The sequence below is a fragment of the Pyrus communis genome, chromosome 4 (assembly GCF_041283825.1).
Source record: "Pyrus communis isolate YQ-2024b chromosome 4, ASM4128382v1, whole genome shotgun sequence".
NCBI classification, from domain to species: Eukaryota; Viridiplantae; Streptophyta; class Magnoliopsida; order Rosales; family Rosaceae; genus Pyrus; species Pyrus communis.
The window spans coordinates 3,761,553-3,775,873 of NC_142568.1; the positions used below are offsets into that span (position 1 = coordinate 3,761,553).

At 37.0% G+C, this 14,321-nt stretch overlaps 2 protein-coding genes across 3 annotated transcripts; both read right to left on the reverse strand.

Annotated features, from left to right (window-relative positions):
• Positions 1-341: 341 nt before the first annotated feature.
• On the reverse strand, positions 342-4,213 carry MSRA5 (Peptide methionine sulfoxide reductase family protein). 2 transcript variants are annotated; one of them, XM_068462164.2, is made up of 5 exons: positions 3,817-4,213; positions 1,884-2,207; positions 1,367-1,479; positions 1,127-1,271; positions 342-829 (listed from the first exon to the last, which is right to left on the reverse strand). In XM_068462164.2, exons 2-5 carry the CDS (start codon positions 2,184-2,186, stop codon positions 632-634), a joined length of 759 nt encoding a protein of 252 aa, XP_068318265.1. In that variant the 5' UTR covers positions 2,187-2,207; positions 3,817-4,213; the 3' UTR covers positions 342-631. The 2 variants fall into 2 exon arrangements, with proteins under 2 accessions (XP_068318265.1, XP_088548486.1); XM_088692360.1 differs by having other exon boundaries at positions 1,884-2,234; positions 3,817-3,956.
• A 3,576-nt stretch (positions 4,214-7,789) lies between these two features.
• Positions 7,790-12,091, reverse strand: LOC137723080 (FKBP-like peptidyl-prolyl cis-trans isomerase family protein). Its single transcript, XM_068462234.2, has 8 exons — positions 11,952-12,091; positions 11,680-11,842; positions 10,950-11,233; positions 10,158-10,241; positions 9,680-9,729; positions 8,668-8,716; positions 8,124-8,198; positions 7,790-8,044 (listed from the first exon to the last, which is right to left on the reverse strand). Exons 2-8 carry the CDS (start codon positions 11,714-11,716, stop codon positions 7,925-7,927), a joined length of 699 nt encoding a protein of 232 aa, XP_068318335.1. The 5' UTR covers positions 11,717-11,842; positions 11,952-12,091; the 3' UTR covers positions 7,790-7,924.
• Between the last annotated feature and the right edge of the window lie 2,230 nt (positions 12,092-14,321).

Genomic DNA, 14,321 nt, shown 5'->3' on the forward strand with positions numbered 1-14,321 from the left:
ATCGAGGCCGATGAAAGGCTTATGGGTCAGAAAACATGGAGAAAACCAAGCGTACAGAGGAGGGAAAAAAGGCAAAAGAGAAGAAAAAGGGATGCCACCAACTCTGGCCACTACTAGGGCCGGGAACTAAAAGAGCTGACGAAATTAGGAGCACTCACACACCAATGAAAAAGCCCCTCACTCAAAGAGGTGGTCTCACGCAGAGACTCAAAATTAAAACTCCAAATTCTCCCACCATTATTTTTTGGACCAAACTATAAAGGTCTAGGATTTGAATCTTTACGTTGGAGATGCTCTTAATTCTGCCAAAATGTGTGGACAATGTGAAAAACCCAATAAGCATTTATCTCACAAGTCTTTTTTATTTGGTTGTCTCACAACCCAAAGCCATCAAAGAATATTAGTATATTACCCTTCAGAATTCAAATGCATTTCCCTTGGCGACCAACAAGCCTGAAAAACTAGATATAACCAACCCTAACATAATGACATTGACAGAAGCATAGTACATCAATGAACTCAATTGGATTGTCTATTCTAAAGCTTGGGATTCTCAGCAACTAAGGTTGAACATGAACGGGCAGAGATCAATAGAGGGCGTGTTTGTCTAAAGTTCTAATCCGACGGCCAGCTACAGGTCTCTCAAAATGGGCCATCCCTTTTTAATAATTTCGTTGATTTTTGCATCAATCTGTCTCTGGATTTTCGGAGGGCAAAGCTCTGCAGCATATCCATTCAGTTTTGCAGCCAAATTTGACCTCTCAAGTTCCTCTTCCGGCAAGTTTCCAATTAACTGGAGAAGAAATGGCCTACGTTTCAGCTCAAACTTCTGCATTTTAAAATCAAATCAGCCACGGTGAATCTGAGTTGTTTGTATAAAAGTGATTAAGCAACCCCTGTTTTCTCCAAGTCGAGCACAGAGTTCATTTATACCATACCAAATTCTAATTTATGGCTTACTATGCTATTATCTCTTTTTTCACAGCTCGAAAGAGCTCCAGTTCAAAGACGCTCTAAAACTTCAGAAATACGAGTGAGGACCAAGAAAGTTTTACAATACAAAGATCTGACCCCAAAATGTCCTGTTAAAGATTGAGGAGAAGAAGAAAAGGATATTAAGTTGTACCTGATGTTCAGGCTCAGCAGGATAAAACGATCCCAGAGGTAGGATTTTAGTAGTTACACTGCTACTTTTTGACTTAGTTTGCTCTCTCTCTTTGCTCGTAGCGGCCAATCTGGACTCTTCAGTTCCATTCGTAAAAATGATAGATCTGTTTACATATGATAAAATCTCACTATGAGCAGTGACTGCAAGTGATGAGTAGATGTTATGCAAGAAAGAGTTGTTTGCTGTCCCAACTTTTACCTGTATTGGTTACCCACATCAGGACCTTGCCCAAATACTTGCCTATAATCATGACTGGACCAGAAAACCTCCAAAAGTTGCTTGAAGCTAATCCGCCTGTGATCATATACAACCTGCACAGCATTTAAAGGATTACACAAGTCACAATCATTCAAACAGAACAAATCAGCCTCAGTTAAAGACGACGAAGTATATGAAACCGACTTAGTAAAAATTGCATATTTGTAATCAAACTAAACTTTCGCCTACTAGCCTCATTCAATTCTATACTAAAAAAGAAAAGCAAATTGTAGGGATTCACCTTCTCGAATTTTTTCGCCAGGAAGCCAAATAACGATAATTATCCTATTTGGTCTAAATCTTTACAAGAAACAAAACAGACACCACTTATAGATAATTTTCTCCAATTTGAGCTTAATTAAACCCACCTTTGAATTGAGCCAAAAAGAAAAAAATAAAGGAAAAAAATAAAATCATTCATGTAAATCTAAAACCAATAGACAAATGGAAGACCGACCTGGATAGATTCGGCATGATCACCCAAGCTTCTGTACTCAGGGTTGGTTTTGGATCCGCCAGCATAACCAACAGTCGTCTGTACAACTCCATTCAAGCACCCAAAGACAGCTTCGGATCTCCAAAAGCTTCCCAGAGCGAAAACTGCTGTTTTCAGGGATTGGTTGTCAGGTAGGTCTCTTGTGGTTTCAGTGATCCGATCTGGGATCCTGATGGACACGCGTCTCTCGGCCGTAAGAATTGTCAGGAGCACGAATGTTGTTAATAGACGGCTAAGGGAAATGCTGCTGTGAAGAAAAGCCATTGGCTTTGTCTTAGACAAGGTCTGAAAGAAAAGGGCATAAGACTTCCTCTGTTTGGTAAAATTTCCGAGATGTTATGAAACAAAAGCAAATAAAGAGAATTACAATATAATATAGAGAATTGATGTCATATCAATAATGCCCTATTTTTCCAATTTACAGTGTTTTTATTGGATAACTGAAAATTCATTAGCTCCTAAAATTGATCAAGTTCAAAGGCCCAACCCAGAATAATCGTCTTCTCATTTCGGCTGATTGTATCTGGAAAACAATACAGTATTATGCCAGACTTTTGATCAACCGTCTTTTGAAACTCAAATGACCTGAATCAAAAGAAAATGACGATTGCGTGCCAACGTGACACTGACCAGATGCCTCCAATCTTTTATCAAAACTAGACAAGATGACCGCAAATAGTTCTTTGAAAAACCTAAAAGTAAAGAAATTGAATACGTATTGTCTATGGATGGTTGTCACCATGACAAGTGTTGGACCATATGCCAAAAAGTTTGCTAATACATCATCCATTTTACAATGGCCTTGTTCTTAAACATGTCCTACATGTAGCCCAGGCATGGTATTCCTAATTATAGCTCGGTCATGTTAAACTAGAATATGCACTTGAATAGAAGCTTGGGCTATAAAGTAGGCTTGTGTGCAGAACGCTCAATGCACAGCACTCCAATGTAGCAGCTTTTTAGCTTGTGCCTATATCAGCATGCATGGGACATTTAGCGTGTGACGAGAATTGCATGCTTAGGTTGTAGCTCAGGCATGCACCAAACATGACCTGACCGAGTTACAATCGGGCCTGTCTTTGATCTAAACTACTTGGCCTGGAGAAGAAAACTCCTGATAGCACACGAAGTCCTATAAGGCTATAACCGAAACATACTTTTGATCTTCTATGCATCATCTCCTTTATTCTGAGTCCACTCATCCAAGCATGACAATTGCCGAACTGGCTACACCTTCCTCAATTCAATCCATGAGCACACCAAATATTGAGGCAATCTAGACAAATGACGAGTAAGCATCTTCAACCCTAGAATCTAACACCTTGTAACTTATTCTAGTGTAATTTTTCTGAGGCGTATTTTTATACCAGTGTCATTGATCATTTAAACCGTAATCAGGCATTGCCTACCCCAACACGCATAAGAAAAGAAAATGCAACCATATCCAAACCCATTGTAATTTCTAACCAATAAGATTCTAACAAAAACAATAATCCAACCTTGCCTATTCAAATTCACTTTTTAATGAAAACCATGAACTCAAAACTAGCAGCCGCGTCACTTCAAAATGGTTATTAGATCCAACCCTAATTCCAAACAGAAATCCAAATTCAAGTTGATGTAACAATTTGTATAATTACACATATATTTCATATGAAATCACTCGATCTCATGGGTATGAATCCAATGTGGCGCATTGCTATGTTAACGGTATGAGTGCCATCACAATTCATACAAATGATCAACAGATCTAAACAAAGCCCATTACAAATTGAAATTAAGCATTGCATTGCACCAATTTTAGGAGATTTAGATGCGTGATTCAATAATTCCGAGCTTGATCGATCCCAAAAGTTTCAGCAATCATTAAATTTTCAAGAAATCCGAGGCTTACCTGCAAACCGGCAAGGAAGGAATCCAACGGCGATTGAAAAGTGAAAGACCGATCGGTCGGATGTGAGAGGGAAAAGGGATGATTGAGCTTCAAAACATGTGTTTAATGGGTGAAAAGGGATGGTATGAAAGACTGAGAAGGAGAAGGAAGAGAGCACTAATGGCGCTGTGATAGGGAACGAATGCAATTACACATAAAAAAATCTGGATTTTTGGGTAAAAAAATGAGAGCCGGATGGGAAGTGGGAAAATTGTGGGGCTTCCTCATCAAATATGGTTAGTAACGTTTACATCGGTGTCGGAGGTTAACTGAATTTTGTAAACAAGATGATGTAAATCTTAATGATCGACAATCTGAGTCAATCGGCCGGTGAATCTGACTTCAGATTTTTATTTTTGAGTTCAATAAATAATAAGAAGATAGTTAAAAAGAGAACACCACTGACCATTTAACGAAAAGTCTACAGTACTGTTTATTGTAACAAAAAATTATATTTTTACACTAAAATGTCAAACTTGTACAATTCACTTTACCCTCTATTTTGTCCTTATCATTAAAACTCAAAATTTTTAAGCCATTTTCATTAGTTTTCCTAAAATAGAAAGAAAAAAATGGATAAATCTCATGTTTAATATAAAACTTAGTCGTCACTGAGTACTATGATCTAGAGGTATTTTTTGTTTTCGTTAAAACGGGGATAATTAGTGGCAAGCAACGGCTATCCATCTTTCGGGCCTGGAGTGAGAGGTTTTAGGTTCGATTATCATAAAAGGCGAATTTAAACCACATTATTGCTAGCCTATTGTGAGAGGCCCACTCTTAGTGTAGATAATATCGGTTTCTCAACAAAACAATAATATATATATATATATATATATATAACTCTGTCATATCAAACTCAGCTAAAGGTTTTAAAGGAATGAGGATCATCTCCAGATCATTGTACGTCGTACAATCAGAAATTATTTAAATACTTTTATTTAAAATTAAATATAAATAGTATTTGACGAAAACTGGCTGCACAATATACGATAAATGAACACGATTTAAGAATCCCTAGGATCCTCATTTGTTTTAGAGCATCTCGATAGCAAAAATTTTCTTTAATAATGTCTTTTGCTAACTCATTCAACATTTTTATGCTACTTTAAAATTTATCACTCTAACTCACTCTTCAACCAACTCTTCAAGTTTCACTCTTCACCTTAAAATATTAATATTTTAAAGTTTATCTTAGCTTGTGAAGCCTAAATGTTATTTTCAAACTCTTTACTAAATAATATTTTTTTAATAAAATATAGCAAGACCTAATTTACTAACTTGAAGTAGCAATTAATCTTGTATACAACTACATTTCAATTTCAAGGGCAGAGCCAAGATTTTTTTTCTTGGGTGGGCTAGCTAAAATTAGTGTCCTAATATCATGTGTGTATTTTTTCTTATATAAAATTATATGATCTTAACTAAATATTAATAGAATGTTATTGTCAATGAAAATTTTATGAAATTATCATTCAAACCATCTAATTAAAATTGAATATAAATAAGAAATATGGGCAATAATGTAATTTCATACAACTGAAAAAAAAAATTTCAAAGCCTCACCTTCATATATCAAATAAAAAATAAAAATTAAAGCTCTCTCCCTTCTCTCCCCATTCTCACGCTTATCTCTCACTCTCTCTCTCTCTGCTTCCATTTTACAAATAAAAAAAAAAAAATTCATACACATTTTATGACCATATGCATGTAATCAATATAAAAGAAGAACAATACAATATAAACAATTCTTGAAATCATAACCTTAAATGACAACTTCAAGGGAAGAGGGTCCTCTCCGGATCCACTAGGATCGCCACATCCTAGCCGTTCATCGTACATCGTGCGGCCAATTTTTGTCAAGTACTATTTATGTTTAATTTTAAATAAAAAAAGTCAAATGATTTCTAACAGCACGATGAATGACTAAGATGCGAGGATCCCTATGATCCCCACAATTTGGATCCGAATGGGATCCAAATCCAACTTCAAGGACCATATAAAGAATTAACCTACTAAATAAATCAAGAATACGTAAATAAAAGCAATTAAGAACGTACCGAAGGTTATATTCATTGGAAAATCGTAAGGAAACATAAATAATTGCGGAGATAGGGATTTAATTGTAAACTAAATTCTTGAGTAAGAAGTACAAAGTCTAAATCGCATAGAGTAAATGGTAATTTTCTTCAATGAATAGGATAGAAGGGGGGAGGGGCGATTCTAATTTATTATTTTTAGCATAAAAAAATATTATTTATTACTCCTATACTAAATATACATGAAATAATAATATGAATTGGAATTGGGTGGGCTATATAGGCTACATCATTAACATAAGCCATTAAAGCATGAGTTTATAAAAAGGGTAGTGCTATTCACACACCCTTATTAATTTTTTGACATTTATCTTCATCAATTCATTCCATGTGAAGGTTGAAAACTGAGAGGGATGTGTGAGAAATAGAAATAGGTGTGTAGAGAGCACTACACTTACAAAAAACCTCATTGGGCAACAGTCCACCTTAGCCTTGTGGGTGGCTCTGCTCGTGATCAATTTGCTAATTGGGTTGCTACTTTCGTTTGAGTTGCATTTTTACTACGTGGCATAGTAAATCTAATTGAGTTTAAAAAAATAGACCAACACTTCGTTCTATAAAAAAAATTGAAATTTCATCATGATAATTAAGTAGGCAAACGATTTTGGATTGAATTTAATTTCTTCAAGAATGATCTATGAATCGAGACTTACAAAGTAGACGGTTTAGATCGTTGAATTTCAATGTGAAATGGGTCCTACAACTAATCCCCATTAAAAAAAAAAAAGGGAATTCCTTCCCTTAAAGCGCACATATCAAATAGACAAATACATAAAATTCAATAGTTAATAAAAGCACTTTTCTATTTATACTTTATTTTAATAATAAAGTTTAAATATTAACTAACATGTAGTGATGCCCATACTCACATTAGGAATAAAAAGTAAAATAATTAATTCCAACTTGTAGAACCCACCCACCCAAACTTCGCGTAATAATAGTTTGGGTGGGTTGGTTTGCTCATTTTCTTTGGGGTGGCAATGGGTTCTAACATTGCCAACCCGAGGCTATTGGGTTGGTCAATGACTTGAAGCCTAACTCGAAATCCACCCGAAGCCTACTCCTAATCCAAAAATGGGTCAATCATAACTATTTGGTTCGAACTCGCTAGCTACGGTACTAAGCGTCTTAACGCAAATATATTTTTTTAATTTTTTTAATTTTTTTTTTTGTGAATTTACATCTTAGGTTTGATTCGCCTCACTAAAAGAATAAGGCTAGTTATGATTTAAATCCATCTCAAGTCGGGTAAAATGATGTAAAATAATAATTTTGGGTGAAAAATGTAAGTATTTATATGAATTTGCATCTTCTTTTTCATCTCATAAGAGAAAAGGAAAGCAATAAAATGGAAGAGGTGAGTCAAACCACATTTACAGATCTCCAAAACACAAGGGCTTGTACTTAAAATGTTACTCCCAACAGAGATGCTGCTCCTGCAACCTCCTATATATCATTCGGCAAACTCAACTCTTAATTTAGGAAAATCAAACAGTTTGTGCCTCAACGATGAACCCCCTCCTCCCACCAGCAACCAGAGCTAGTTGCTTGAGAGCGACACGAGTCTTTGTCTCTCAGTGGCTTCTAGGTACCAACTATCGCTTAGTCTAATGGTGCTTCTTTGATTTCTGTTAGTTTGTGTAATGAGACATCCATGTGCGGATTTGTCCTTCTATTAAGGGTTGAAAAGAAAAGCCGCAACACCAAAGCGTGGAGAATTTGGACTTACCTCATCTTAAACAATCAAACTGACATGGATTTGATCAGCATAATATTCTAAAATCTCACGAAACAATTTAAAGAAAGACAATTTAATATTTTTTTGCAAAAAAATATGAAGAAAAAATTGAATTAATTGACATATTCAGTGCAAGTGCTTACATTATGGATCTTTTATGTTGCTCCTGTGTTCAGAAAAGATCAACAACTACAAAGAAAAAATAAATAAAAGAAGAGAGGCATCTGTTCTCTTACTCTTCCTCAATGTCAAGGCCTGGTACGTATTCCAAGCTCACATCAAAAACAACCGGACTGCTTGGAGCCACCCTTGGTCTTCCCGGAGCTGAATTGAGACCCTTGGGAAATGCCAACTAATCAAAAGCAGAGTAAAGGCACAAAGATTAGAACTGCCATCCTATGATTTCTTAGAAAGCCAAGTAAAAGCCTTACCGATCCTGGGATGTAGAGTCGTCGCTTCCCTCCTACTTTCATGGACAAGATCCCTTCATCAAGTCCCTTGATCACCTGTTCTACTTTGAATTACAAATATTAGCAAACATCCTTTTCCCCCACGAAAGTTGTTCCGCTTTGGAATTCCTATAATGAATTGAAAATGTGATAAAGCACTTCAAATGATGCAGTAAGAACCATTGAGACATCACTTTAGTCATGCACATCACAAGTGCTTTCATTCTTTAGGGTTTCTTCTTTTTATTAATTTTTTGCTTGCGTGATTGTATGATAACATGCTATCCCCAGAACAACTTCAATACCTCTTATTCCATTGATTACTGGGAAACCAAAAATCGTATTTGGGGCGTGTTAATTGTTTCAAGAAGAAGAATCAATGTTAAGTAGACTGAATTTGAAATCTACGCACAAACAGACCACAATATCATAAATCCAAATTACTCTTCTCAAGTGACGAGGTGGGGTGATGGAAACAAAATATGATGAATAAACATATATGCTTGGAGACATTTGTAGAGCTTACCTGACCAGAGCCAACACGAAATATATAAACTTGACCCTTCTCCAATGAACTGTACAAATGAAGAAAGAGTAAAAGAGTAAGAAACTGAGTCTAGTCCTACCCGCCATCAAAACTTGTCAAGTACAAGACATGTTCCACAGAAAAAAGATAAAAATGTACGACGGCTCCACAAATTAAGCCCGGCACAGCTAACCTTTAGAAAATAACAAGACTGTACAGTTATACATTACCAATATGAATTTTACTCTCTCAGATACCTTATTGTTGGATAATAGTAGCCTTTTATAAATATCATTAAGCAGCATGCAAAAGTTATGCACTGTGGTTTTGCACTAGTTAGTCTACACACGATACAACCAGTAATCAGCTCCCTGAAACCCTGAACCCTAAGTCCACTGTGATTTGATCCGAAGGAGAAGACCCACATTTTGTCTTTTTTCCCAATGGTGCACAAGTAGAGATTGAAAATGTGGATCATTTGTTTCTTCACTATCCAATAGCATTATACTGGTGGTCGAGTCTGTTCAGGGAAATTGATTGAGTTGGGTAAACCCAACTACATGCATAACCCTTTTTTGTGAGAAGCACAATACGTTTAGTGATGGTAAGAAGGCAAAAGGCATTATGGAGTAGGAGTCTGTATAAACTCGGATGTGGGGGATATGGGCTGGAGGTTTCATGGGACAAACTCAGAATTTGGTGTCCAAATTTTTCAAACAAAAAAATAAATAGAGGATTAGGTGAGAGTATCTCCTCATTACTGGTCAAAGGCACAAACTGCCACTCTCAAACCTGAAAGAGAGGACGATAATGACAAATAGAAACGAGGGCTCCAACGTTCTCTTTGTTGATTCAGAAATTCAGATCTCTTTAGAGGGACAACTTGTCTGCAGTGGTTGTACTATATTTTATTTTTCATAAACTTATGTTTCTTACCAAAAGATCATCTGATCTACATTAAGCCATTTCATTTCTATTTTCCACTTCTATCAAGATATAACAATATGCTTACCTGTCAAATATTTGTCCAGATGGAACCATGGCTACATAATTCGCTGCTACCTGTTAATACAGAAATTATGCAAACAGCGCCAATGTAATAAGAGTCAGAAACACAAAAAACAAATGTCCATAAATCAACGGGTAGATTTAAGTATGCACAATCCTATCTGCTATGGCTTCAGAAGAAATAACCACATGTGACTCTATAAAGGACTGTAAGAAGTCTATCGGTAAGAAAGGGGGAATCACAAAAGAGCCGAGATGAGGGGGCCAGAGACAATATCAGATAAGAAAAATTCATTCAATTTTTTTTTTTAATAATCAAGCGCGTGTTCATAACACAAACCAAGTATGAGAATCAATCAATCAATCAATCAACATACTCAAGAAACCCACAAACAATAAACGCTTTCAGAAAATCCCCTTTTTTTTCTAGATTGCAGTGAAATCTAGTTCTCACAAGCCAGGATGATTTAAATCTTACACACCTGAAAACCGACTGGTGGACTGGGGCCTTGACCAACTTTAATATCCTTGTACTGCAAACCAGACTCTGTAGTTACCATAGGCACCTTCAACAAAATGACAATTTCAAACATCATTTACCAGTACAATTGATAGATCATATCAACAAAAGGCATTTGCCACTGACAGACACCCACTGAACTCCCAAAAGAAAAGAATCGGTATGACTACTTTAATAAAAAACAATCCAGTCCTTACCAAATGAAGGCCACAGTGTGCATTCATATGAGCTGTTATAAAGTTGTGCAAGTATTTCTCAAGCTTAAGATGGCTCCTGCGGGAAGCGTTGTGAAGACCTCACTTCTACTCAATTTTCTTTAACTTGATATCTATTTTATTGACATGGTTGATTGTTTTAGGGCGTAGAATCATAATTTAGAACTTAGATTTATAAACTTGGATTGGTTAATAACTTAGAGATAATCCCTATCTATTTTGAAACTAAACGTTAATGCCGGGAAAATATCATTTAAAGCTGATTCTAAAAGACCTAAGTAGAACTTTTTCTTTGGGTGAGCTACAGAAAAAAAACTTCCCCCTACAACGTAACTTCGTTCATTCCAGTTTGAGCTAAGAGTTTAATCAAGATATTATTTCCTTAACTTTATATTATTTTCAAGGACTTACGAGAATAAATTGAGAGATCAGTAAAATCCAAGTTTTACAGCCTGCTAGAGTTTTGAAGTGAATAATTAACAACTGAACACCCATAGCATATAGAATGCAGCCAAGGGATCAATTCAACCTCACCATACATTTTCAAGCTCCTTCTCGCAAGAATTATCACACAGTCGAGGCTTCTCTTCTGGGGGCAGACCAGCTCCCTCAGCTTCAAATGCGCCTGCCACAGCGCTTGAAACTCCGAAAAGCAACCCAATCATATCTCTTCTTTTGATTACATTAAACTCATCCTTACATACTCTTGACCTTGTAGCATTTATAGTAACTTGTGAATTAGAACATCGGATAAGCATCCCTTGAACTTTGCTGCAGGAAACGCCTTGGTAATCTGCGGACATCCCTTTTCCAGAAGATGAACCTAACTTGTAGGAAAAGCAACAGAACTAATACTGTGATATTGCATTTCGGTAGAACTTAAAAAAGAGAAACAGCATATCTAAAGCCGCGACACACACACACATGAGCAAGCACAGAGCTTCTTGGATTGGATCACACGCCGTTTAAAACACCTTTTGATGTATCAATTTTTAGGCCTCGTTTGCTCTCGAGGATTGAATTGGAATGGAAAATTCACTACATTCTCGATTGGTCTCAACATTTTCGTCTCTCCCTCCAAACAGAGGGGCAAATGTTACAGTTACGAATTTAGGGTTTGTATTAGAACGAAACAGAAGATCGTTTTCAAAAGTTTGAAATGAATCGCACTGAGATTGATAAGAACTACGAAGATGTTAAAGTAATGCATGGATTGTAAATAAATAAATAAATAAATGAATAAGAAAAATGAAGAACAAAAGTGATTACCAAATGGAAAGAGCAGAGTGGAGGAAGACGAAGCCATGCTGGAAGTGAAGAGTTTGTAACGTCCACAAACGGATAACGAAATCTTGGTGTTTGTATATATATGGTCAGTCCAGCAACTGAGCGCAGATCTGCTGTGCCAAGGTTTCCTCTGCCCACCCTCTGCCTGCATTTCACACCAACTTAACTCCGTTAACTCTATAAAAAAATAAAAAAAAATAAAAAACTTAGAAAAAGACACTACAACCGGACAACACCAAAGCTCCCCAGCCTACCTCCGCCGCCGACAACCGCTCATCTACGCCGCCAGTTAAACCTCATCTTGCGCTCTCTCTCCCTCTTTCAAAATCTTCAGGGAACTTGATCGACAAAATGGGATGGGAGCCCGTTCACTGTTTTGGGCTTTTCATTTTCTTTTAAATGAAGGGACAGTTGTCAATATCAAAATGCAGGCGGAGGGTGGGCAGAGGAAATCTTGCCACACCAGATCTGAACTCCCAGCGACTCCCTTTGTGCGGCTCTCTGATGTCCACATCAGATTACTGATTTTTTTTAAGTCAGTACTTAAAATTCCTTTAATACAATCGATTAATTGGTGAAAGTACATAAAAAAAATGATAAAGTACAAAAAATTACCTCAATTATTAATGTCACAATACTTTTATACGTCATCTTTTTAAAATGACAATGTCATACCTCTATTAATTTTTCTGTTAAATACTGACATGGCTAGATACTGGGGACACTCACTAATCCAATTAGATTAAAATATAATTAAATATATTTTTTAATAATTAAAATTTAAAAAATTTAAAAAAAAATTATATATATAAAATTGTGGATCCACCTTCTCTCTCCTGTCTCTCTCACCTCTCTTCTCTCTCTGGACACCCACCTGCATCCCCAAAACCTTCCCACCCATTCCCCCCAACCTTCATCCCCCTCACCCTTTCTTCCCCTTGCCCCCATCTTCTCTGCGCAACCTCTCCCTCCAAAAACTCTCCCATCTAGAGCCCATCAACCTCTCCGTATCCCACCTCTGCTTCACCACTCTCCCGCCCCGCCGTCCCTTCCTCTCAATCACCTGCCTCGCCGTCAACCACAACCTCTTCTACGCCGCATCGGGCCACGAGAAATGCCTCTGGATCTCCGCTGTGTCGAGCCTGAAGATTTGGCAGAACTCAGATCTCCGTTGCGTCGAGTCGATCAAGGCGCATGAGGACGCTGTGAATGCGTTGGCAATGTTGAACAACGAGACATTGTACACAGGGTTAACGGATTGTCAGATCTAGGTGTGGTCCAAACCATTCGGGGAAGACGGAGAAGACGGGAGCGTGGGATCTAGGTTGGGTGGTTCTAGTTTTGAGTTTGGGTCGGGGTGGGATATGAGTTGGGTGGTTCTGGTTTTGAGTTTGAGGAAGACGAGGAGCGAGGGGAAGAAGGGGTGAGGGGGAGGAAGGTTGGGGGGGACGGGTGGGAAGGGTTTGAGGGATGTAGATGGGTGTCCAGAGAGAGAAAAGAGAGGCGAAAGAGAGGGGGTGGTGGAGGAAGGTTGGGGGGACGAGTGAAAGGGGTCGAGGGGGTCGAGTGGGAAGGGGTTTTGGGGATGGAGAGAAGAGAGAGAGGCGAGAGAGATGGGGGAGAGAGAGAAAAGAAAGAGATTTAATATAATCTTTTTTTAATTTTTAATTATTAAAATATATATTTATTATATTTTAATCCAGTTGGATTAGTGAGTGATCCCCGTATCTAGCCACGTCAACACTTAACAGAAAAACTGACGGAGGTATGACATTGACACAAATTCGTAAGATGAGGTATGACATTGTCATTTTAAAAAGATGAGGTATGAAAGTGTCGTGACACCAATAGTTGAGGTAGTTTTTTGTACTTTACCCTTAAAAAAAAAGGAAAACTAACCAAAAACCCCAAAAAACTTTCTTTTTCAACATCAGGACATGAATTTTCAAAAATGCCGATCCCACCTTTCAAACATCCATACAAGATTGCGTCAATACTCAACAAAGTTCACATGACTTCACTAAAGAATATATCAAAAAGGAAGAGAAAAGAGGACTGACATTTTCATATTACATTGGAATACAAAAAACAAGGTGGCAAACATTGTAGCAGCCAAGGCAACATGGATTCACATGCATAAAAGACATGTCAGCCAGCTTTCAGAAATAGTGCTGACAACTTTCAGAAACAATGTGTTGTCACTTTTCAAAAAGTTGTAAATAGTTGAAACGTATTCTATCTTAGGATTTGTATATAAAAGAGTTTTTCCTCCCATGCAGAACATACATTCTCTCAACATCTGAAAACATATCTCAACCTCGCAAACACTTAAACACCCTACTCTCGTACCATCTTCATATTTAGCCTTCATGACATTATTGTAAACGCTTTCTTGTAAACAATTATCTTTGTAAACATTCTATATATTAATAAAAGTTCAAGTGTGCATATTCAAGCAATCTACAAGTCTTAAGTAAGTTTTCTTTTCTTTCTTTAGTGTGTTTGTTTAATTAGACTTCTAGACCAAAACATGGAAACATTATTGTAGTTATTTAACCTGCTAAACTGACGATCATAATTTGTTCGAGCACTCTGTTATAGTTGAATGCTTGCCATACAAATAA

Bases quoted from the DNA above. Each gene is read 5' to 3' on its own strand.
- MSRA5 (XM_068462164.2), bottom strand. From the start codon at position 2,186: ATGGCTTTTCTTCACAGCAGCATTTCCCTTAGCCGTCTATTAACAACA. The intron at 1,272-1,366 runs GTAAAAGTTGGG...ATATGTAAACAG, and splicing joins GATGTGGGTAACCAATACAG to ATCTATCATTTTTACGAATG. The intron at 830-1,126 runs GTACAACTTAAT...TTTAAAATGCAG, and splicing joins CTGCTGAGCCTGAACATCAG to AAGTTTGAGCTGAAACGTAG.
- LOC137723080 (XM_068462234.2), bottom strand. From the start codon at position 11,716: ATGGCTTCGTCTTCCTCCACTCTGCTCTTTCCATTTG. The intron at 8,717-9,679 runs GTAAGCATATTG...TCATTTGTACAG, and splicing joins TCTGGACAAATATTTGACAG to TTCATTGGAGAAGGGTCAAG. The intron at 8,045-8,123 runs GTAAGGCTTTTA...GCTTTTGATTAG, and splicing joins GACTCTACATCCCAGGATCG to TTGGCATTTCCCAAGGGTCT.